The sequence below is a fragment of the Vanellus vanellus genome, assembly GCF_965231255.1.
Source record: "Vanellus vanellus genome assembly, chromosome: 14".
Classification (NCBI taxonomy): domain Eukaryota; kingdom Metazoa; phylum Chordata; class Aves; order Charadriiformes; family Charadriidae; genus Vanellus; species Vanellus vanellus.
In genome coordinates, this window is record NC_138919.1 from 15080220 (window position 1) to 15105308 (window position 25089).

Below are 25089 nucleotides of genomic sequence, written 5' to 3' on the forward strand. Positions count from 1 at the left end.
GGGCTTTGCTCCTGTATTCAGATCGTAACACTTGAGGCTGTGCCAAGCTGGCCTTGTAAATGCAAGCCACGCCTGTGTGCCATCTGGTAGGAGGAGATTATAGAAAGCAAGCCCCTATCTTTTAAAAGTAACTGGCAGATCTTGCAAAACAGTAAATGCTTCCCATTCTAAGAACAAGATTTTGACAGTTGAAAGATGAATTAATGCACAAGATTGAATTCTAAAATTTCAGATAACACAGTTACAAGATACAATGGGGTGGATGCCTTACAGCAGCGGCAGCAGGCAGCTGCAGAAGCGCCTGTTGCAAGCAAGAGCAGTGGAATTGCATAGTCAGGGCACAGCCGTCCACATGCCAACAGCAGTAACAAAGTGCAGAGGTAAGACAGCTGGACTCCCACCTCAGCAGCCCTCAGCTGCACCCAGTACAACGCACTTCAGTAGAGATGGATCCACATTAGAAAGAACACGTACAGGAACTGAGCAGAATGCGTTTGTGGCTGGAAACTTACAGTGTTACCTACATTGTGCAGAGAAGTAATGGTTGGAGGTGGCAGCACAGCAGCAGATTTGGACACCTTTAGCCCCAACGATCAATGTTTAAGCAATTACCAAAAAGATATAAACACTGGGGTAACAAGTAAGCCCTCTTCCAACAAATACAACTAGTCAAGCAAGAGGGAAAGCAACACCCTACAGCTATTCTTTCAACAGATGGCTGCCGTGAAGTAACATGGACGCTGCTGCCATGTGCAATGGACAAGAGGAAGATCAGGTCTGTGTGTGAGCATGCATAATTACCATCACTGGAGTTCTCATAGCAAAGCCTCCTTTCCCTGGAAGCACACTATAAAAGGGAACTATGGTAACAGTAACAAGAGAGCAAAAGCATTTGAAATTCTCATCCTTTAATGGTCAATGATAATTCTGGCTGGTTCTGTGTAATACAATTAAACAATATACTTAAATGTTTCCCAAAAAAAAAAAAAAGAAGCTCTCACACCCCCTCTTTCTATAGCTTCCTTTCATCGACATTCCGCTGCTGGATTGGACTCCCATGGCCTAACATACAGCTCTCAAGTCACCACACATCCACATCTTAAGTGTAACGAAGAACTGAAAAACCTTGGTGCACCAGTGATGTGTTATTTTAAAAATAACAGCTCTATTAAACCAAATCCTTCCCAGTCTCCACTGCTTCTCAAAGAGGAAAAACAAAATGTTACTGTGGGAGTCTTAATACACTTGTCTTTGTGGGTTTTTCTCTTCCCTGCTGAAGTCATACGGCATAGAGTTCATAGATCTTCTTTACACAGTACACCAGGGCAGCGAGTGCTATCGTGTTGTGCAGTCTCTTTCTGTGCAGGTCGTCCTTCCTCACCAGCACCACTGGAGTGGAGGAGGTGAGCGTATGCAGGGGCAGGCGAGAAAGTTTATAGGCATCGTACTCTACTTGGTACTTGCAACAAGGATCAAATTGCCAAGAGATACCATAAAGGGTGCAGCAAGCCACGCTCAGCACACCAGCAGGCAGGGAGATGTAGTGAGAATAATCTACTGGAAGTGCCAGAGGGGTGAAGAGACAGGTGGTGCCCGCTAACACGGCGGTCTTGTGCAGGCAGTTCCCGACAGTGATCCAGCGAGCCGTCTCATCCCCAATGCGGGTGGGCTCTATCACTATGTATTTGTACTGCGCTTCCAGGGCCTGCTCCAGCTCATACTCAAACTGGTCCTGAGCATTCTCTCCATTGTAGATCTCGTGCACAATGTAACAGTCCGTGGAGGACAAGGTGACCCTGTTAACAGGAAACAAGAGAATTAAAACTACAGAGCTTAAAAGACAGACTTTTCACCCACCCAGCTGTGAGAAACGGAGAGAAAAATGCCTGAACTGAGGGCAGCCCCTCAAGGTCAGTCACTGCCTCTGTTCAACAAGCAGCAGCTTTTTCAACTCAAGATTATGTCACATCAGCTGATTATGCCTGCAGTACATGAAGTCATCTCAAAATGAGGCAACTTATGTTTCCTTACCTTTTCCTAACTTGGAGGAACTAGAACATTTTGAGAAAATAGAATCTTGTTAGCAATCCTGAAGTGGTTCCTCACACTGACACCTAAGCAGTTTCTCTATACATCCTGGAAATGTCACACCTCAGCAACCACACCCGATCAATGAATGAACCATACAGACTTCAGGAGTTTTCACAGAAGGTAAGACTAGCAACTCATCCATTAAGAGGGCAAGTTGCGCTAGAAGGATTTAGGAGAGGAAGCACCTTCAAATGAAGATGTGTGATTTCTCCGCACAGTAACTACCTCCTTGCCACTGATGCAGTTTGCTATTTAGTCCTCTGTAGTAAATCCAACAAGGATGGCCAAGAAACATTGCTGGAAGTGAAGGTAAAAAAAAACAGCAGAGCACTCAGTTTGTTACAGAACAGTTCACTCCCTCTGCTGAAATAGGGTGCAGCAAAGCAAGAAAGGAACATTTTTTTAAACCTAAGCAGGCTTTTACAGTGAAGAAGGATCTGCTCATGGTACCTTGGAGGAGGCTCCATACTGACAGGGGATTCACAAGACTTGTGCATCCCTTATTTGAATAACAGCTTTCAGCTACCTAAAAATCACATCCATTTCCACCTTCCCTCCAGCCCCTTCACACACATCACCTTAGCTGCAGCTATATTAATGTACATTAACAGACGACTAGGAAATATGACTATATACCTGTGCTGAGAAAGGGTAAAAACCCATCCATCAGAACAAGGCAAAATCCTCCCTTCTAAGCAGAAATAACTATTTCTGACATACTTGTGCTTAACTAGAGCAAAACTGAACACGTGGCCTCTCAAGGATAAAAATATCTAGCAGATTCCTTTAGCAGAAGGAGAACAAATCGCACACATATTTGACCTAATCACGGCAGACAAAACAACCTCATCCCCACAGCATTGAGACCCTTCCAATATTGGGAGGCAAGACACTGCTGAGACGGAGAATGAGACTAGTGCTTTTTGCTCCATTAGTACCATGGTACTTATGTGCAGGCACTGGAAAATAAGGGAGAAAAATACACATTCGCAAGCTGCTGTGTTACCAGACATTACCCTTAATGTGCAGCTCCATTCATGCTGCAAAGGGTATTGTGCAGTGGCCATCTGTAATCAAGAATATTGTTAAATTACAAGCTGTTGTCAGAAGTAGCTGCTTTTGTGAACAGCGGCAAACAGATCAAACAGCAGGACCCAAGATGCACCAGCCTCTCTCAAAGCAGAGTAATAAGCAGTTTCATTAAAAGTCTGGCTGGAATTTATATAAACTACAAGGAAAACTCACAAGCTAGTTATTGAGTTCTCTGCAGTGCATTTCCCCCTTGGCCTGTTTATGGGTTGAAAGAAAAATAAAATTCCACCTGGATGCTGTGTATGCCAGGGGCTTCTTTAACGCTATCATGTTGTCAGACATTGTTTGGGAAATTACTATTAAGCCTTTCAGCACAGGATGTGGTGGGCTCTGACATTCTGTAGTGAACTGGCAACTACTTAAAAATTCTGAAGGACAGCACCTATATAAAAACTTTACAGAGCACTACATCTGTAGGTAACTAAATGTATCAGTTAACATTAGGGAGTTTCTAACAAAGAATTCGTTAACCAGGTGTTACTCTGATACATTAAGGACACAGCTAGTAATGATTTTTGCCAAGGATTGTTTTCTTAATGACAACTGTTCCAAGTGCAGCTTCTTCCAAACCAAAAATTCCAGTTTCATTACAGAAGATGTGCTGAGATTTAAAGTATCTCTGTAAAACAACACCAATAGACTATATGAAACCACTTACTAATGCATAATGACTTAAGTGAAAAGCTATTGCTGAAAGGCATTTTCAAGCTGAAAGCTGACCCAATGCTAACACAACCCTCCAGATACAATTAGTATTTCCTACCAAGGAGGATTTTCAGCCTTTTGTAACACCTAAGAACACGCAGCGTGGATCTGCAAAACAGACAAGCAGAATCCACATTCAACTCAACTCCGCAGAGGCTTAGGAACAACACAATAGCCTAGTCACCCTAGGGTCTCCCTGCCATCACTGGGAAAACAAGGCTGAAGCAAGCCTGTTTCTCTGCCTGTAGAAAAGCCATGGGGAACTGAGCTTCTAATTCTAGGAATTGAGTGAAGTAACTACATTTCACAGGATTTCTCCAGGATCAGCATCAGGACAGGTGGCACTAACCAATCAGCCTCATTTCTCCTCGCTCAGGTGTTGCCTGTTCTTCCCTCTGAATACCCCTTCTTTCCTTTCACTGTTAATGTACACAAACAGAGCCATACCACAAGCAACAGCCACCTGTCAAAGTGAGCAGAAATCCAACAGACTTTGGCCTAAGGCAGTACTGGCCATCTCTTCTGGACTCTTTTGGCTTGCCAGGCTCTGGGGCTTTATAACAAAACCAAGAAAAGCACAGTCCTTCTAAGCCAAAACAAGCAGAACCTAAAATATATTCTGTTGAAAAATCACTGGAGAAATAAACCGCACAAAGGCTTCATCTCTGATAGGGTCTGCCCCCTAACCATGCTGTTTCTCTAAATTAGTCCTGTAATATGGGAATAAATCTCTATCACAGTGCTGAAGCTACAAATGGCAAAATGGGTAATCCAAAAAACAAAGAATGAAAAATCAGCTACTCGAACAATAGGACACATGAAGAGTCAGCAATGCAAGCAGAAAGCCTCCATTTCTGTAACAGAGGAAGCAGGGTTTATCACGTATTATTTCCACACAAGAACTGGCTGTCCCTGGAGGAGAAAAGCTGAAAACTGGTTTGTTTTCAGACAAAATAGAAAGAGACACAGATGAGATACGTGGGCTTGAGAAGGTTTTAGACCTTGTTGGCATGCAGATAATGACTGAGGACCTCAATCCACAGAGGCAATCTCTCCTGACACAGCCTTTCCATTGAACACAGCAGCTGCACATGAACAAATCCAGTCAAAGCAATTGGATTTGCTCAAACGCTGGAGGCTATGGAGTTTGCTTTTTGGAGCCTGTCCCCCTCCCCTCAGCAATGACAAACAAAAATGCAGAGCTATGCAAACAACTCCAAGCTGGCATCCACTGGTTATGAAGTGTAATGATTTTATGTAAATTCCATTTTACTTAAAAGAATACTAAATAACCAGTGTCAGAGAGGATCTAGTTCCAGAAGTCATAAAATGCTGCCACATGTGCAGAACCCCAGCGTGTTATTTACTAGGCAGACCAGAACCTAAAAGCAGTTGTTAATATTATTCAGTCAAATGATTTTCCAAGATCTGTCTCCCCACCCCAAAAAAGAGGACTAAGTTAAAGAGTTGTACAGCTGTTCTGCAAGAATAGTTCTGGACCTTATATCCAAACAGTTGATTGTACTGCAGCTTCACGCATTCTATACTTCAGAAATTTTAAGTGCCTCATTCCTGGTGCCAAATGAATGCATAGATGGGGGAACGTGACAGTACTCTCAACTCTTCAGCATAGCAAGACGAAAATCATTTAAAATCACTCATGTAAAATTTGGGTATTGCCAAAGTTATAAATAAGGAATTGGTTGTTAGCAGAGCTACCACCAGCAGGAGGGGCAGAAGTGTCTGTCTTAGCTATAGGGCAAGCTTCAAATTACATTTGGATTATCTTCCTAACATGGGAATATCAGAGGGCACCAGGAGAGGGGTGCTGCAACTGGCTGAACAATAGCAACTCCATCAGCTTCCCAGTTACAGCCCTCAAAGCAGCTCCATTTCTCTGCCTCTGACTTGGAAGAGGTCTCCTAGCTGCCTCTTGAAAGCAGCAGCCTGTCTGTTAAATATAAGTTTCAATGGGATAGTCTTTATGGATGAAGAAATAAATACCCTTCTAAGGAGGAGGCACAATGCCACTCAATGTGAAAAGACCTTAAGTTTTGCCAGGTGCCAACTGGCAAAAAGAGAAACAAATGACCAGAGTGCTGAAAAAAGGGCAGACAACATCCTGGAAGAAACCCCAATATCCTTTTACCACTGTCCACTTGCAGGGGAGAATGACTGAGTTTGCTGCCCTCAGCCTAATGGTGTTCCTTGGTCTGCCAGATAGACTTTTGGTGAAAGTTTAGTGTCATCCAACTATCTCAGTTCTGCAAAATGTTCAGAATCACAATTAGAAAGAATCACAATCTGCACAAAGCACAGGTACAGTTCTGTGCAAAAAGAGGGTTTTTTAAACCCCTCCACACAACAGGTAGGTCAAGTTTTGTTTGTTGTTTTTCAAAGAAGAACGTTCCTGAACAACAGTATTGCTCAGAGCACCAAACATACATTCAGATTAACTGTCAATGAAGACCAGTCTGATTAGTAGCTAAAAAAATAAGAAAGGAGAAGCTTGCAGCAGTGTGATAACAGCTGTCACAAGCAGCGCACACACACACAAAATCTAGTTTAGCAATGCAACAGAGGGACTCCATGCCAGCTGTGCAAGTGAACTGCACAAAAAGGACGTTACCGATGGCCAAGGCGCAGCGTCTGCGGTCGTTATTAGCATCTCAGCCAAGCTTAAGTAAGTCAATAAAGTCAAGGCATGACAAATTAAAAAACTAAACTTCCCACCCCCCACATAAATCCTTCTTGAAATTTAATTTAATTTCAAGATTAAGAAATGAGCTGTGTTCTGGCTTTAATTCTCAGTGGAAATACTCTACCTCAAAGTCATATTCAAGTGTATTTTCCTACTCAAATAGAGCTCCAGGATATGGCATACAGAACGTACTAACACATCCAAGCTTAAGCACCTGAAGAATGGTTTCTCTGCTGAACATCCACCCAATCTACCAGTGTCAGGCCATTAGGCACAGCTGTCAGGCCTATGGCTTCTTAAAGGCCATTTTGAACAGGTTGTCAATGCATGCGTTAAAGTGGAGGAAGAACGGTAAAATTGCAGCAATAAAGCAAGACTTCTGTTCAAAAGATGTACCTTAAATATAAATAGAAAAGAGAGCAGGAGAACATTGGTGAGATCTTCAAACAGCCTCGACAAGGGAAGACAACACTAAGGAAAACATCACCAGACCATAACAAAAAGCTCCCACCACTAGAGCAAAAAGAGGTGTCAATTTTAAGTCAACTAATGATTAGCCAGGCTAATGGAAATCGGTCAATCATTGCTGTAAGCAAACAGAGTACCAGAAATCTGAGCAGTGCAGGTAGCGAAAGGAGAGACCTCTTTAAGGGCGCAGAGAAGCCAATACAAGCAGCAGTGATGACATTAAGGCTGTTCTTTCTGGAGTTTGTTAGAACATCTCCCAGGGGAACAAGTGGCATTCTGTCTTGTGTTCTGGCGGTCATCGTGCTGAATTTTATACAAAAACACTAAGTACAATTCAGTGCCTGTTCTGTATAAAAAAGTTGTTTTGGTCTACAGATTAACAATTCCTTTTAGACAGTCTCCATCAAAGAGTCTATCCAGAATGAAGCAAAACAAACATTTAGTTGGTTCTCTTCAGTGTTTTGGGTTATTTTGTTTAACCTTATTATTTCACCACTAGAGCACCAGCTGGAGTTCACAGCCAACATCCTTTGAAATTAACGTCCTTACATTTAATCCTACTGAGGAAAGCACTTTTTGACCAATTACAGATTTCCTTGTATCAATAAAGTCATTTATGAAGGGATACAGTCTCCACAGATAAAGTTGCTGGGTCTTTTTTTTTTTTTTTTAATGAAAACTGGTCTAGTCTAATAGCAGACAGTATTTTATTCATTACTGAGACTCCTCACACCACCTTCCAACACATAGATGCCTTTTAGACTAGCTGGCTGACAACTGTAGAAACTCCTTGAAGCAGCTCATTTATGAGGAAGGCTGGATTAGCGCATTCAGTTCAAAGGAATGTGTCTTTGGACAAGAATCCGGCTCAGTGTAAGAAAACTGTATTCACTGTATAAAAAGCCTATGTCATCATTTGATGACATCAGGTCTGTCAGCACTGCCTTTTACACAACTCACGTAGCCAGCAGTCAAACAAGATCGGTAGGTGCGATTGCAGATGAGCCACTGATGGAGAGAAGCAGAGGCCCAGCCATGCGTATCTCCAGCTCTGCAATTGCAAGGAAGAAGTAGTATCCAGCTGACATCACCCGACACCCATTAGAAGTATGATCTTTTGTCACATTCGTACAGGATGACACCAAAAAGAACCACCATCTTTTGATAAGGATTGTGAAACACTGGTCAATGGTGTATCTGTTGTTCTATATCACTTATGTGCTTTCTTATACTTAGCTATACATTTCTCCAAAGGAAAAATAATATATGCAGCAGGTCCATGAAGTAACTCGTGTTTATGAATAAGTAATTTTGATCATAAGATCAAGAGTAATCATAGCTCAAAAAGTCACCTCAAACTACAATTAGATTATTATATAGTTCACAGATTAAGTTATAAGGTAACAACTCACTTTTAAGTCTGCATCAATTTTCATCCTGGTAGAAAAATTTTCATTGAAGTTATTAAGTGCTCTTTTCCATATTTTTTTCTTCACTTCTGCTGGGAGGACAGGTCTACCACATGAAAACTCCACACCTCATGTGCTTAGCACTGGGGCAGGTGCCAGCACTGGGTGCAGACAGCTTTACCACTATGCCACTGAGCTCTGTGGTATTCTTAGTCGTTTATATAAACTATACTGATGCAGTAATTCCATTGGCTCTTCCAGTTCAATTACTTTTAAATTCCCTGAGCACAGACAGCATTCCTGCAATTCACATTAGCGCCAGAATTTTAAGGGCTACTTGCAGCTCTCCTTGGCTACGTAAATTCAACACCATCAAAAAGAATACTGTTGAATTACAGCAAGGGATCAAAATGAAGCAAAAGCCACAGCAAAAATTAAGAGAGATCTCAGAGTCTCTAGGTAAGGCGGCAGGACAAAAGAAAACTCACAATAAAAAGGCAGCAGCTGGTTACATCAGTCAGCCCTGGGGCAAAACAGGGAAAACACCAGCGTAAGGAAATACAGGACTTAGCTAGACATTTTAAGCAGGTAAGGAACTGCGCACACAGAGTTTAAAGCAGTTCAACAAGATTTTCCTCTGTCTCATTTTCCTGTTTTAAAGCTACGATTCCCAAGCTTCTACAGCTACTCCGCGGGCAGTTCCAGCACGTCCTAGCTGCTCCTCCGTCCTGACAGAGGCAAAGAGAGAGCGTTACAGAGCTCTCTGCGAGCGCCGAGGCGGCCGCCGCCGCCCGCCCCGGCCTCTCCCTCCCGCCCCGGCCCCGCCGACCGTGGGGGGAGCGCGGCGGCTCTGCGCTGACCCCCCAGGCGGCCGCCCGCAGGAGGAGGTCACCCTGGAGGACTCGTCGCTGCCCTTACCGCCTTTAAAAATAGCCGTGGAAGGAGCCTCCCCAGGGCTGGCCCTCCTCCACCCCGGCCCCGAGCGCCGCATCTCCGAGGCGGGAAGGGCTGCGGCGGCCGCCGCCGCCACCCCGCGGGCCGCGCTGACCTTCCCCGGGCCCGGCTCCCCCTCCGCCGCCCCATCCCCGCGCCCAGCCGCAGCGGAGGACCGCCGGCCCCGGCCAGCCCCACCGCCTCAGCCCCACCTCAGCGGGGCCGCCTCCCCCACCCGCCCTGCCTGGCCACGCTCCCCTCAGCGCGGCCCCCGCCCTTGCCCCGGGGTCGCGGGGGAGGCCCGGGCGGCTGCAGCCCACCTCCTCCCGCTCCCCGCCCGCCCGAGGCGCCCCAGCAGCCCCGCGCCCTCCACCCCGGCCGCGGCTCACCTCTCCCGACCGCCACCGCTGTTGGTGCTGCCGGGGCCAGCGCGCCTCCTTCCCCACGCCGCCATCTTGGAGACACTCGGCTCGCAAATGTCTCCGCCAACAGACCCCGGGCCCGCCGCGACGCCCGACGGGAAATGTAGTTCGCGAGGGGCGGCCGGAACCACTCAGCGGCGGGGGCTAGTCCACCTCCGGACTACAAGTCCCACAGTACCCCGCGCCACCACTCGGCCGCGGGGGCGCCTGGGACGGGTAGTCCCCTGGGCGGGTGTGGGGGCGGCGGGGAGCAGGGCGGGAGCACGGATGGGGCCCTCCTGTCACCGGCGCTGGGCTGCGGCGGCCAGAGCAGCCCCGTGTCCCTGGGGTCGGCCCCTACTCCCGGCCTCTTCCGCTGGCGCGCTCCCGGGGGAGCGGGACCGGCCATGGGAGGAGCGCCGCTGCCATCCCGGCCTGCCCCGCGGCCCCGCCATGGGGCGTGTGGTGGAGGGGTGAGGCCGGGGATGCGGCCTCCGCCGCGGGCGAGGAGGCCTGGGCCGGGGCCAGGACGTGGCTGTGGAGAGGAGCGGGGTGGGCTCTTGGCGAGGTGCAGAAATCCTCCAGAGCCTGAGCGTCGCCTTGTTTTCCTGCTCGAAAAGAAACCCACGGTTCCTGCTGGCGGGTGGAGGAGGGATGGAGGACCTCTACGGAGCAGCACCTCCCCGGGGAAGAGGGATTGGGCTTTGTTGGGGTGAATTTAACCCCTTTAATCAATTCTGAAAGAGGAGCAGGGTATGGGGAGGCTCTGCCACCGCTGCTTCTCTGAGGAGTAACAGTTTATAGCCAAACGCTTCACTAGAAAACTAAGTGCAGCTTTGCCACTGTTACAGGTTTCCGAGCTGCTGTTGCTCCAGGGCAGTTGATGCTGGAGGTTTTGGGGGGGTGTCCCAGGACCCACCTCATCCTCAGCCTCTGCCCCAGGGGCCACCCCCCAGCACAGCAGGGCCACCAAAGGGGACCTGTCCGTGGGTGCGTAGATGGTGTATCTCCAGCACGCTTGGGCCTCTCCAGGGACCTCTCTGGCTCCCAGTTCTGACGCCTCCCAGGAGAGGAGACTTTCTCTCAGGAATTAGTTTTCCCCCAACAAACAGCAGCTCCTTGCTCCGCAGCGTCCCCTTTCCTGGAGATACGAGGCGCTGCCAGCTGTCCTCAGCACAACTAGCCCTCCTCCAGCCTGCCAGTGCATTTCAGAAGAAAGCGGCACCGTTTCTGCATTTCCCGTTCCTAGAAAATACCTCTTTTTGACCACGTTATTGCCAAGTGATGTAATGTAACTAAAAAGAATAAACCCATGGCTGCCTCCACCTTGCCAGGCATTGCAAGGCTGCGCTTCCAGACTGCGGCACCCTCCAGCACCCCGGTTTTCTCCGCAGTAATTTGGGGGTCAGCTCTTTTGGTGGAAGTGTAAACGGTACATTTACACAAACAAGAGGCGTTTGGGAAGCGTGCCCAGGCTGGCAGAGCGTGCGGCCGAGCGGCGGCATTGCTGGAACAGGCCGGAGCATCGGACTGTCTGGAATGTGGAATGTAAACAGAGCGTGTTACCAGCAACAGCCCGGCTTCGTGCTACAACCCAAACCTACCGTGCTGTCTCTTGGGAGGAGCAAAACCCATGCTCCTGCCTGCTCGAATTGCAGCCCAGGGGCCACTTGTCACTTGTCATGTTGGATCAAATCATAACTGTAAATAAGCTGTGCCCCTTCTCCCCACCCTCCCCCGCAGCCCTGGCATTTTCCTCTATTGAAACTCCGGCCTCAGCCTCCCTGGCTTGCACCCGGCCTTAGGGAGCAATGTAAATACGCTGTGCTGGGATCCCAAGTGCTCGGGCTGTGCTCCCAGGGCTGTGGAGCGCTGGCCCCGGCAGGGAAGTGCCTTATGTTCCTCTGAGCCACCTGCCTGCCCGCCTTGCTGTGGACCAACACAGCAGGGAACAGCTCCACCGGCTGGCTAGCTATTTAAACCTTTTCATGACTTAATGTTTTAAAAAATGTTTTCAAACACCTTAAACTGATGAACACAAACATTGAATGCCTGCTCACAAGAGGCTACATTTGCAGTATAACTCCCGAGGAGTGTTTGGCCTGAAATCTCAAGGCAGGACTAGCTAAGGAGAGGAACCAGTTGTGATCCCACTCACCCCAAGCTCTACGCAGTCATCGCAAGGTCAGCCAGCCCTATGACCTCAAATAAAATCCAATAGCTTCAGCCCATGCAATGGGAGCATGCCAGGCTTGCCTGGGCTCCGAGGTGCTCCATGATGGGAGAAGGGTGCTGCAGGTAGCACCCAGGTTAGGTGATGGAAAGACAAGAGCGGCTGCCTGCAGGTCACAAGGAGCCATGGCCAGCACTGGGACCAGGACTCCTTTGTCCTGCACCTAGCCAGGGTCTTACAGACCCTCCATTATCCTCACTGCCTGGATGGGGTCCTTCTTGCACAAGATCCTCTTCCTCATGAAGGAAAGAAGCAGCATTTTCTCCATTTTTTGGAGGGGAAGGTTAGGCAGGAGAGTAGCTGATGAGTGCACAACATGCACATCTGCCAACTTCTGCCTTTTCTCTCACCTCCAAGACACAGACACATGCATTGTAGTGACTGTCCGAGAGATTTGGGGTTAGAGTTGTTACAGGATGTGCTTTTTGGGGATGAGAAAAAGATGGTTTACACTTATGTAGAAAATTAAAACGCAGCAACAAGGCAGCAAAAATCATGACACGGACTGGAGAGAAGAGTTGTTTGACAGAACCTGTGAAACAGGCTGTCTGCCAAAGCGACCCAGCCCGGTGATGACAATGAGGGGATGCCTGAGGTCTCCATGTCCTGCAAGCACCTCCTCCTGCCTCCCACCAAGTGCAGCGCAGCAAACCACTGCGGGTCAGTTAAGCCACACTTTTTATTGTATTGTATTCCATGCAATATGTTCATGTTTTATAGTATGACAGAGGGAGGGATAAAGATAAACGTTAGACATAAACAAAAGCAGAAAGGTCATTTGTAACAGGTCCTGAGAAGGAAAGGCACATCGTAACCACTGAATTCAACAGAATGGAAACCTTGGACAGAGGAAGACAATGCTGGAAAGGGGATGAGGGAGGGGGTGTTTCAAGTTGGGCAACGTGGAAGCAGGTTTGACAGCAATCTGCATTTCCCCACCCACCAAGGTCTGTAGTTCAAATGGGTTTGGGGACCTCAATATTTAACCAAACCACTTCCACACTGCCATTGCTGGAGAGAGTCCAAAATCCCCAACTCCTCCAGGCTTAGTCAGCACCAAGGGGCAGCGCAGGACTCAAAGCTCCATCCTTCAGAGACGAGCTGGGAAGGGGCAGCTGGTGGAGAGGCAGGAAGGAGGGCTGCCCAACGCTGAGGGACCCCGAGCCATCTCCCACCCGGCACTGCCAGATCACAGGAGCACTGTGGACCACGGCATCGCTGGTGACCTGTGGGTATTGCTATTCACCGACATCAAAGACCACAGGGAAGGAAAGGCCGGGGCAGAAGATGGGTACAGCAGTGAAACGGTTGGCACAGACACTGGCACACGTCTCCGTCAGGTCAGACACCAGAGGGATTGTAGCACCTCGAAGGGAAGCAGCAGCAAAACCGTGTGCTGTGCCTGATTTAAGGCAGCAGTTGCCACTTGTGATCCAGCGCCAGGAAGCACGAGGTTCTTGCCAGAGCAGCACAAAGGGCTCCAGGGCTGGGCTTGGATGCTGGGACCCTGCCGGTGCAGTGACCACAGCACACCCTCCTGCAAGCCGCTCTCATGCGCTGGACATGACATGGTACTTCTGGGAACTGTCACACAGTGGAAATGAGCACAAAAACAGGGCAGAGACGTGCGGTGCTGGGCTCACGCTATTGCTCCCACGAGGCACCCAGCTCCGCTGCGACAGAGATACAACGGTGTCTTATCTTGGCTTGCAGGAGAGGAGACGCTTCAGCTTTACTTTAGGATCAAAAGCAGGGATGGTTCTGTCATCACTTGGCTATAACGGAGCCAGCCTCACTCCTGTAACTAAATGTTGAAGTGTTTTGCATGTTAAAGAGTGAACATTTAGCAGCCGAGTCTTCTTCCTGAGCCCCTTTTCTTCAGTTTGTTACCTGTGACCCTTTCCCAGTCCCTCTAAGCCATCCTGAAGGTCACAGCCAGGCCGAAACAGGCAGCAAGAGGGCAGAAGCACGAGGCAGCGGCAGGGCTGAGCCTGATGCCTTTCCTGAGCAGCACAAGCTGGAGATGGGTCTGCCGCTGGGCACAGGTCCCTCCCCAGGCAGGTGGTGGGCATGTCTCACAGCCTGTGGTGTGGCAGGGCGGGGATGGAGTTTGAGAGGTTTTACTCAAGCTTGTGGGCAGAGGGCTGTGTTATGTCGGCAGTGGGCAGCCCAAAAGCACAGGCAGGCAGCAGGGCTTCGCCTCGAGCCGGTGGCCAGGAGGAACAGCTCAGGGTGTCCCTGGCTGAGATCAGGCACAGGGTCTCCATCCCTGACCAACCCTACCAGGAGAGAAGGTTGTAGGAACTTTTGCCTTTGCCTCCGTGGACTTTGCACTGGGCTCCAGGAGAGGGCTGAGCTGCCTCTTGGCCGGGGCTTCATTCAGTCCGTGGCAGATTGTAAACTTTAGTCCCTGCTGAGAGATAAGCTAGGCCTGGATTTGGCCTCCAGGCGAAAGGCTCTTTAGCTCCTTCTGCCTGGCTGCAGCCCCCAGTGGCTGCTCAGGGCTGGCGTGCCAGCAGCACTGCCTTCCCCACCACAGCCCAGCCCTGGGACACTGCAAAATCCCAGCAGCTTGGGGGAAGATGTGCTGGGGTCTAGCTCAGGCCCTGGAAAGCCTGGGCAAGGCAGGACAGGAGCCAGGCAGTGCCCTGCCATCACAGTGTTACCTCAACATCTGACTGTGGCAATGCTGAGCTGTGCTACGAGGTCATCATCTGCAGAGGTAACAACGCAATGGGAGGGTGTTCTTCCCTGCTGCTGGCCGAGGACCCCACAACGCTGCCAGCACCGAGGGCTTGGAGCTGCGAGGAGGCCAGTGAGCAGACGGATAGTGCCCTGAGCTAGGGCTTCTTTCCAAAGGCCACAAAGAGAAGTGATCAGCATTCACGTGGAGGAAGGCAGGGCTAGCATCAAGCCCTGAAGAAGGGCCAGGACCAGGTCACAGAGGCCTTGCCCCCGTTGCTCTAAGGATGGGTTGACAGGTCAGACCGTATGATCTGAGGTGCAGAGCTGGAGTCAAGGGAGATGGGGGGAGCCTTCCTCTTCAGCTGCAGGAAACCACCCTGGTGCCTGCAAAAGCATGGGACGTCCCCTCATTGCTTAGGCCAGGGCTGGCCATCGAGGCTGATGCTCTTCTCCTGTGCAGGCTGTGTCCACACCAGCACAGACAACACTGATAGCAGGGAGCAGAGACAGGAATGGTGGTGACCCTGTGGGGGTGTCACGCTGGGGCTATGTACAGAAGGCTGGGCAGGAGCTGGCATCTCCAGGGAGCAGCATCTGCCACTCAGCCACCTTTCTTCCTCTGCACGCTCGTGCTGGGTATGCTCTGCCACAGCCCCCATGGCCAAAGCCCACTCCTCACAGGGCTCCTGTCTCGAGGCTCGAAGGTGTCACCAGCCCAGCATCTCCACAGCCAGTGCAGCAAAGCCCCCGAGGCACCACCATGGCCCACATGTTCTCACTTGTGCCCCACATGGGCTTGGATAAGGCCCAGTGCCCAGCAGATGCTGCAGGGGATGAACCTACCAGAGGGCTGGGGCTCCTCCAGCACCTCCCTCTGTCCCACAAAGCTTAATGCACGGCATCTCCCCCAGCTGCTGGGAGGAAAGGGGGGGCTGGTACCCCATGACCACCCCTAACCAACATCCCCCAGCAAGTTCACAGCTGTTGCCAAGCAGAGGGGAGAGGATAAGGCGGAGAGCAAGTCATCCCCTGGTCTTGTGATGGAGTTTGGTGGAAACATCATCCTCTTCCACCCCCTAACTTGGGAAGAAGAGCACTGGGGGGCACCATGCGTGCCTGCAGCCAGCCTGGCCCAAGGGCCATAGCCATGCTCACACATGGGCAGAGAGGAAGAGTTTGTGCCCACACTCATGCACCACATGGATGCTCTTAAAAAAATGGGACTTATGAGTGTGGGAGAGGGGTTTCCTGAGACCGCAGAGAAGCAAAGGCCGCGTTCAACAGTCAGGGACAGGCGCGCTGGTGTCAGAGCAGTCCTGCCTTAAGGCTGCAAGTGTTCCAGGTACTGCGGCAGTGGGTTCTCCTTGACGTATTTCTGAATGTACCAGCACGTCAGGTGAGCTTTCAGGTCCTCCTCCACCACGAAGTCCAGGGCTGCCTGCAACAAACCAGAGAGGACAAAAGGGTTACAACCAGCACCGCCAGCCTGTGCTCTCCTCAGAAGCCTCCTGGAGAAGCCTCCCGTACCCCATGCACAGATGGGGGAAGCAGCAGATTGCCCTCACGGACCTGCTGTGTGAGGCAGGACACCAAGCCACATCACGTGAAGGCCACCTTTGTCACCCATTTGCCATGGCTTACAGGGCCAGGGAGCAGCTGTAACCCCAAACCACCACCCTGTAGCCCCTCCCCCCCACTCCGCACTGTGCTCGTGGCTCATCAGCTCTCCCTGCATGGCTGCAGACCTCAAAAGCGTTGCCCAAGGTAGGAGAAGGGCTCATGAGGACCTTAAATCTTTGAGGTGAGGGGGTCCAGTCCCTGGGAGAGGCGCTACATCAGCCCCTGCAAGGTAGGCAGGAGGGCTGTTCGCTGTGCGGAGGAAAGGGCCGAGCGGCTGGATGTGCTGACACTCACCCAGCCCCTCTGGCTGCCAGAAGTAGGAATAGCTGACCACGGATTTCCATCTGCCCCACCATCGAAATGGGGATGGTTCTCGTGGGGCAATGCCAGTGCAATGGGGCCTGGCTTCAGCCAGGGTCTCCAGCCACGGCTGGGACAGTGACAGCTTCTGCCCAGGGCAGAAGGGGTGGCTGAGGCCGTACCTTCGCGAGGTGCTTGGCTATCCCTCTCCCTCGGTAGGCATCCGGTACTTCTGTGTGCTGCAAGTCCACAATCCGCTTCCCCACGTATTCGTAGAGCAGCACCGCCTTGTCATGGCAACCTGGGGGATGCGAGAGAGGGGTGAGGCTCGGGATGTCCCCAGGCTCCCACCCCACCGCTGGACTGCTACAACAGCCCTCGCACGGCTCCTCACACCCACAGGAACGCCTGTGGCGCTGGGTGGTCTCACGCAGTGGAAAGTCTCAGCAGAGATTTTGCTTTTGGTGACACATGGACATCCCTGTCGGTTGTCCTTCCTCCGAGGAGCAAGAAAAGGTGGATCTGTGCAGCTTTACAAAGCCTCTGGACCTTCTCTTCCCAGCTCTGAATCAAGGGCCGAGGTGCCAACACGACACATTTAGGGTAGGAAAGCAGCTGGTGGGGAGGGGTGGGATGTGTTCATGGGGGAGTGAGCCAAAAGAGGAGGAGGAAGAACAGGCCAAAGCTGACCCAGGTAACAGCCAACTCCTTCCTCTCTACAGCACAGAGTTTTTTTGCCATGGCACATAAAACAGGACAAGGACTTCTTGGCATGGTGTCAGAGCATTTGCACAGATGCATTTTGGGGAAGATGCTGGGCAGAGGTGAATCCCACAAACAGACAGGAAAGCGCACACAGGCGTGGAAGGGGGTTTGTGCACACACATTTACGTGCACACACATTTACATGCACACACACACACGCGCACACACACACACAGGCTTCCTGTTGTGACACCCTGACCTTTCTCACAGCAGTTCAGTTGCAGGATAAAAAAAAACGTCAGCACATGTGTAAATCAGAGGAGAGCTCATAACACCCCTCTGGCTTCATCTGCCGAACCTGAGCTACTGTCTTCAACACAAAAGCAAACATTCCATTTCTAGAGGGTTTCTGTATTTAAAAGCGAGTTTCAGAAATGCAAGCTTCCAATCAAAGAGGCAAGCTCGATTAAAATAATGGAAACCTTTCCTTTCCCTCCAATGGTTACCAGAAGGTGAAGGACCACGAGGTTCACCTGCATTTACTACATGCTTTAGCTGAGCTCGATACCCTTTATTTTATTGCGTTTCAGCTGACAACTCCAGCCCAGTTCCCCTGATCCCTGCATTTGAGAGGCACTAGAAATGAGCCTATTTGAATTTGTGTTTCGAGAGCAGCAGCTCAAGTTTCTCTTTCTGCTCTTTTTAGGCAGAGACTCAATCCTCCTGCATTGGATGGAAACCTTTGCATTTCCAGCCCGAGTTTATTCCTGCTGGTTTCTACCCGCTCATTCTTCTGCCAACATTGTTCTTGGGTGGACGTAAATAATTTCCCTCCCTACCATACCCCAAGTATTTACAGGCATCAGTCCTGTCCCTCTCAGCCTCTAGTTCACCAAAAAGCCAGGCTCTTTTGGTCTCTCTACAGATCCCAGATCCCCACCTCTGTCTCAGGTCAGAGGGTTTGGGGTGACCTGCTGGGACAGGCAGAGGTAAAGGGGTGAGGAAGGGGCTGAAGGGGCGCTTGCCTCTTCCCTGTTAGCAAAACCAGTGCACAAGAGATCTTATAGCCCCATTTTACAGCCACAAATCTTTGCGGGAGAACCGCAGCACTTCCCTGTGTGGATCCAGGCATCCCAAAAAAGCCAAGAGCCAAGGGAGCAGCTGCGAGCCCAGCTCTTCCCCAGCAGCACAGACCCACCTCCCCCGAGAGAAAGCCCACCCAGGTCGGGGCACAGGCAAAGCCGGGTGCCCTCACCCTCCCATCAGAAGGGTCACGTTCGGCAGCAGCTCTCTTAGAGGTGCTATCGGCAGAGCTAGCAGCACCGAAAGCTGTAAAACGCTCTTATAATGGTGGCTTTCACGTGCTCCAGACCTGCCACTCTGCTCTCCTCCCAGGCCAAAACTTCCCATAGACTCTGCCTGACATTTTGGTAAGATCAAAATTAAATACCAAGTGATGACAGAGCAAAAGACTGTGTTTGTTTTGTTTTTGTTTTTTTTTTTTAAATATACTTTTATATATTTTTATATATATGATCCATATAGAAATATCACCCACAAAAATGCATTTTAAAGCAGAAGATGATGCACTCTGAAAAAATCTCAGATCTGCCCTGGACAGACTTTCCCTTGATATTCACTGTATTGCAGTAGCACCACAGAACCCCAGCTGGGATGGGAGCTGCAGGGTGCCACCAGCGTACAGACAGACACAAGCAGAGCCCAAAGGATTTTACAACTGGCTCTGCAGAGCAAGCCAGTGCTGCGGGAAACTGGTCCCAGTTCAGAAAAACAGCCAAGTACATAAATGCATCTGTACGTGCTCACCTTGGTGATGGGACCCTGAGCCACCCAGCATGTGAAATCCAGGACACTCGTGCCATAGGGTTTGGTGCAGGCCCTGCAGGTGACACCAATGGCTTGGGAGGAGATTGCTGTTGTGTCCCCACTCCTGCGCAGCCCTGGGGCTGGGCTGGGCTACGCGGAGCGTCTCCCAGTCTCCCATCTCCAGCTCCCCCCTGCAGGATGGTGGGTGATGCAGAGCCACAAATCAGGTTTTTTTGCATCCAGACTGCAAGAGGAGCTGACGGAGGGGGACAGCCAGAGGTGAGTGGTTATGCATAGAGGTCACTGTAAATACACCCTACAGCCTCTCCAGGCAAGAACGTGTCAAACCAAACCCATAAGCTGGGCACAGCTGGATGCACGGGACTGCACTGCCACGTGGGCCAGAGGTGGGAAAAAGCCCAGGTCAGCAAAGGAGGAACAAGCCAGGATCCAAAAGGATTTCAGTCTTGTGAGAGAGCATTCTGCTCAGATTCTCCACTGTCTGCTGTCAGGCTGTGCGCTCGTAGCAGCTCTGCCTGCACTGAGACGCCAGCTCACAGCACACATCCTGCAGGAACAGCCTCTCCTGGAGATTGAGATCCCTCTTCCTCCACTGAGTAAGACTGGAGGTGGCCAATGGCTCGCAAAGGGAGGGGAAGGACCGGCCAGCGGAAAGCCCATTTCCTTCACAAACAGCTGCTCTGCACATCCTCTCCACACCGTCCTCACTGGGGCCCAGAGCCTCTGGGAAAAGTAGGGCAAAGCAGGCTGTACCCCCAGACCAGGACTGGTCCTGGGCTCTGCAGGCATAACCCATGTTTTCCCACCAAAAAAGCCTCCCCGGGGCCAGAGGGAGGCAATGAGGGAGCAGAGGCGCTTTGCTACAATATGTGGTATCTTGGGCATGGGGGGGGGCTGCTCCCAGCAAAGGGACTGTTGCAAAGCTGGGGGGGACTGGAAGCAGCGTTGACCCCTCCTCGCAGGAGCAGCCCAGCCCCGGCTTGTCGCAGTCTCCCCCAAAGAGAGGGCACGCAAGCAGAAACCACACCAAAACATGGCATAAGAGGGACGCCGCAAGACACCCTCCCCCCTGTCTCGTGCCTGTAGACTTCAGGGCAGTGATTTTATCAGCCTGCACGGACCGAGCTTGGCAAAACAGGCTTAGGTCTTGGCCGGCCCGAGCAGCGCCCCGTGAGCCCGATGATGTTTGACTCGCAGACACTCCCCTGCGCAGCACCTCGGCTTTGAGGACACCGCAAGCGAGGAAGTCTGAGTCAATGCAAATCAGCGCAGCAAGAAAGAAGAGTTAAGAGGAGGCTGCACCGTGGAAATGGCAGCAATGGCAGCACAGCTGGTCCCCAGCCCTCCCTCTCTCCCTCAAATCGCAGGGTGCGCAGGGAAGGGGAAGCTTTTCCAGGAGGTAGGAGAGGGACCAGGTCTAAACTTGCTCTCCATGGAGGGTTTCCACCGGGACCAGTGGTACAGAGCATCCACCCGAGCAGGGTGGACAGCTTTGGGCAGCAGACGAGGCCCCTGTGCCGCAGGCTCAGCCACACCACCAGACACAAGCCCCAAGGCCAGGCGGCTTGTGAGCCTCGGGGGGACAAGCAGCGAGCCCAGCCCCAGCCCCGAGCACATCAGGCATCCGGGAAGACGCAGGCACCTCACTCCATCCCATCCTTTGCTGCCCCCTCTCCCAGGGCACACACAGTACCTGCCCAGCGAGGGGATGCTACAGCACTGGCAGCACAGCAGGACCCATCCCTCCAGCCCGAGCCCTTCTCCCTGTCCCTCTGTGCCATCCCCAGCCCACAACACAGAATTGTGTGCCCAGGACCCGAGTAGGGCAGGGGCTCGGGGAGGGCTGGCTGCCTGCAAGCCAACTCCTGCGCTCAGTTGCCAGCCTTCGGAGGCAGCCCCTGAGCTCCAGCCTCCTTAGGGCACTGCTGCAAAGCCATTCCCCGAGAGCAAAGGCGGGGGGGAAGAGAAGAGACGCCAGCCCCATTTTCCACTCTCAGACCCAGGAAAGCCCAGAGGCAGGCAGCAGCTTGGCTATTCTGGCTGCTGAGCCAAAAGGTGGCCACCAAAAGCTGCGAGTGGGGCAAGCCAAGCGGACGAGATGTCCCGAGGAGTGTGTGCATCCCAGGCCAGGGCTCGCTGCATGCCGCGGGCTGGCCTTGCTCCCCAGGGAGCCACTGGCATGTTACTACGGAGAGAAAACACAACAGAGCACAACAGACAGCATCGAGCGGAGACGGCGCAACCGTCACGGAGGGGCCTCACTCACAGGAGTGGCGGTGGGGGAACGCTCTGGTTTGAAGCAGTTTCCTGTTTAGGAGCTCTCTTGAGGCGACTGCGGCACAGGAGAAGAATGAGGACATCTTGATTCGGTGTCCAGTAACCAAGTCCCTTCATTGCTGCTGCAAACTCGGTGGCTTTTCCCTCCTGGAGGGCATCTGCCCCAGCAGGGAAGAAAGCACCAAGGCATGACCTGCTCCAATTTTCCTAATAAACCCAAGCCTGGACTCCTGACAAGGAGCTCCCGAGACTCGGATCGGCAGCAGGCAATGCAGGAGCTTCCAGCCACTGGATCCTGCCCAAACCTAGCTGGGGAGGAGCAGGAGGTTTGGGAAGCGTGGCTTGCTGCACCCATGCATTGAATGAATGGGAGCGCGGGTGTGCAAGAAGCCCACGCAACCCCGAGGAACTGGAGCCGCTCGGTGCATGCGGTGAGCCCATCTCCCACCAGAGAGCCTGATGTGTGTTCCCCTGCCCCCAGCAGCTGTGCCAGCAGCTGGACCCACCGGCCGACTGCGCTGGGGTGTGTGTGGGGGTCTCTTTGGGTTTCTTGTTTTGACCAGAAATTTTATCTCTGATCAAAAAAACCCCTCCAACTATTCCTGTCAAAACTGGCCTATGTGATTCCCATGGAAGCTTCTAGCTTTGACAAATTGATGTTTTCCAACAAAGTCGCTGCCTGAGGAGGTTTCTGGCCAGCTCGTGCTGTTAGTCACATCTTAACCCTTTACAAATCCAGTTGGCCTTCTTTCTACCCTCCTCTCAGGGGGATAATGAAGCTCGGTGAAGTCTGGTTATACTCAGCTGTACTTTCAGCTTCTCAATGCTTCTGTGTTTGGGATGCAAGGAAAAAAGGAATGTGTTAAAGTGAAGCAGCTGTTTCTATCAGATTTTTAGGAGCCACGTGCAGCAATGAGGGCTCAGAGAAGGGAAAGACAGAGCAACCCAGAAAACACCACACACAATTCATCTTTCTTGTGTCCGAGGAGGGAGTCCTGACACGAGGTTACATGGGGGCACAGAGGTGAACACAGGGTGATGCTGAAAACAAACACATTCACAACTAATTCACAGCTTTCATGGTGTCTCCGCCTCTGGTGACAGTGATTTCCATAATAATATCACCACAGAAGGTTTTCTCCCCAACATCACGCTACCGTAAACCACCAAGCCACCAGCCCAGTGACCAGCTATTACCGGAGCTGAGCGAAGCCTGGCTCCTTGGTCCACGAGCCCGACGCACCCGTGTTTGCCCAGAGCATCACCCACACTCAGCATCTAGCTGAAGTTAAGACCAAGACACCAGAGACAAGCTGACCCTGGAGCCCACTGGTGAGTTGTGGGTTCATCTCTGCCGGAGTGCAGTAGCACAGGACAAGAGTGCTCTCAGAGGGACATGTGGGTCACGCTGAAGCTATAATCTGTGCCTGGCCCATTTCTTCAGCAGGGAAAACCTGCCAGAGCATTCAGTACCACTGATGCTCATCGTGCCAGGAGCAGGAGCGACGAAGAGAGCAGCCCAGGAAATAAACACCCCGCCACGCACTCCCACGGACATGGTTATCTTCTGACCACCTTCCAGGGCTTGGTTATTATCAGCAAATGCCTAACGAGGAGGAGGAGAGCTAGATGACCTGCCCCGCATGGATGTTAGTCAGCCCAGCGGCAGGAACACCGTCACACCAGGACACCGCACAGCTCGGCTTCCTTACACAGCCAGCACTGAACTCACAAAAAAAGTGTTCAGTATCCCTGAACTCCCAGAAAAAAAGCCAACCCTGATCACAGGGATCCACCTACAACCCCGGGAAGGCCGCGGGTCCACTGAGCCGCAGCGGTCTCCTCATGAAGCAGGAGGTTTTGTGCCGATTCACACTTGACTCCCGTCACAGGTCCCACAGTTGATTCTCTCAAAGTTCATCCTCTCCAGACCCGACTCATCCCCACTCAGCCGCCAAACGCTACTCAGCCCACGGCGTGGCTGGCAGAGGTTTTATTCGTCAAACCACGATAAAAAGATTACATTGCCCTAATAACTGTTGGTCCTCAGCTCTTCCCTCTCTTCCGTGCACGTACAAACTTTGCCGACAGCGACAATGCTGCGTTACCGCTCTCGCGATGGCACTGGGGACCCGTCACCTGGGACCTCGTTTGATCTCTCTCTCTGTTTGAAATAAGCAGTTGGTGAAATTGTTTTCTCCGCACCCAGCGCACACGTCTCCTCCTTCCTTGCTCCACCACTGCCGAGCCTCCAGCCTGCACTTTGTAATTAGTGGTTGAAATAAAAAAAAAAAAAAAAAAAAAAAAGAGAGGGGGGAGAGAACAGTCTAAAATAAAATCCAGACTATTCCTGTTGTTTTATTGAGAATGCCTCCTACAGTCCGTATAATTTCTGAACTACGCATTTTATTTATTTATTTATTTTTAAAGGCAACAACCCTGCAATTTCCATAGGGCAGCGAGGCAGCCTGTTTTCCTCAGAGTTCTCCGCATGACAAAGAGAGAGGGAAGAGACATAGGATCGTTAAGTATTTGGGATTAACCATTAAGAGGATGGCTGGAAAGGAATCAGCGTGCCATAAAGGAATTTTAGTGGCATCTACTTTTCCGTTCAATCTGTCCAATATGTGACAGAGCTGTTGGGGGGTCACCATGCCACCAGACCCCCGCAGCCCTGGTCCCACAGACGCTCACAGCACCAAACCAGGTAGGATCCCACAGCACCGGGGCCCCCACGAGCCGCCCACCCCCCTGAGGGGCTTCCCAGCAGGAATCCCACCCGAAAAGCCACCGGGGGGGGGGGGTCCCAAACGGGAGAATATCCCCCCCCGACCTGCTGTGGCACCTCCGTGTCATCCAAAGGCACCTGCTCCTGGGGGGGGGGGCTGAGCTAGTCCCCCCAAAACCTACCTAGGCCAGCACAGCACTCCCGCACCCCACCACCAACCAAGGGAGCCAAGAGACCCCCAGATCTCCTGGGCCAAGCTTTTAGGGGGGCAGGAAGGATGGGGGGCACCAGCAGGAACCGGGGCACCGGGGAAGGTACGGGGGTGGGGGCTCATAAGAATATGTGGGGGGAGCACTGGGGGGGTGACACGGTGGCAGGGTGGGGGGTACAGCGGAAGGTGCTGTGGGACACGGGGGGGGGGAGGGCTGGGTGGGGGGCACGGGGGACTGTAGGCACTGGGACGCCACAGGGAGGTAGAACCGGGGTGAGAGAGGAGCCGGGAAGGTACCGGAGAGCCCCGGGCCGCCGTCCCTTACCGTTCAGCCGCACGGTGAACTGCCGCCTCTTCCGATCGTGCTCCACCTGGATGGGGCAGCCCTGTTCCAGGAGGCCGAGCGGCGCCGAGTGCGCCATGACCGGGCCGGGCCGGGCCGTACAACGACGGGGAGCCCCGGTAGCACCGGGTCCCGCCCCGGAATGCCGGAGGCGGGGGAGGGAGAGGAGGTAGCAGCGGCGGGCGGGGGAGGGGGAGCGGGGCCGGGGCCGGGCCGTGGCGGCGGCAGCGCCGCGGGGCTGCCAGCGACCGGCGCGCGGCCGCAGGAAACCAGCTGTGCGCCACGTGCCCGCGCCCCAGCCAATGGGTGCGCCGCTGTTTTGTTTTGGTACGGCCGACC

The 25089-nt window shown here is 52.1% G+C and overlaps 2 protein-coding genes across 2 annotated transcripts; both read right to left on the reverse strand.

Moving 5' to 3' along the window:
• Nucleotides 1-894: 894 nt before the first annotated feature.
• Nucleotides 895-9876, reverse strand: TMEM11 (transmembrane protein 11). Its single transcript, XM_082490302.1, has 2 exons — nucleotides 9789-9876; nucleotides 895-1796 (listed from the first exon to the last, which is right to left on the reverse strand). Exons 1-2 carry the CDS (start codon nucleotides 9851-9853, stop codon nucleotides 1280-1282), a joined length of 582 nt encoding a protein of 193 aa, XP_082346428.1. The 5' UTR covers nucleotides 9854-9876; the 3' UTR covers nucleotides 895-1279.
• Nucleotides 9877-14614: 4738 nt separating this feature from the next.
• On the reverse strand, nucleotides 14615-24875 carry NATD1 (N-acetyltransferase domain containing 1). The gene is made up of 3 exons (XM_082490303.1): nucleotides 24733-24875; nucleotides 16821-16939; nucleotides 14615-16156 (listed from the first exon to the last, which is right to left on the reverse strand). Exons 1-3 carry the CDS (start codon nucleotides 24827-24829, stop codon nucleotides 16040-16042), a joined length of 333 nt encoding a protein of 110 aa, XP_082346429.1. The 5' UTR covers nucleotides 24830-24875; the 3' UTR covers nucleotides 14615-16039.
• Between the last annotated feature and the right edge of the window lie 214 nt (nucleotides 24876-25089).

Excerpts from the sequence above, each read along its gene's own strand:
- NATD1 (XM_082490303.1), bottom strand. The coding sequence starts at position 24,829 with ATGGCGCACTCGGCGCCGCTCGGCCTCCTGGAACAGGGCTGCCCCATC. Across the intron at positions 16,940-24,732 it reads GTTCACCGTGCGGCTGAACG|GTTGCCATGACAAGGCGGTG; the intron begins GTAAGGGACGGC and ends CGCATCCCCCAG. Across the intron at positions 16,157-16,820 it reads TAGCCAAGCACCTCGCGAAG|GCAGCCCTGGACTTCGTGGT; the intron begins GTACGGCCTCAG and ends GGTTTGTTGCAG.
- TMEM11 (XM_082490302.1), bottom strand. The coding sequence starts at position 9,853 with ATGGCGGCGTGGGGAAGGAGGCGCGCTGGCCCCGGCAGCACCAACAGC. Across the intron at positions 1,797-9,788 it reads AGCGGTGGCGGTCGGGAGAG|GGTCACCTTGTCCTCCACGG; the intron begins GTGAGCCGCGGC and ends TCCTGTTAACAG.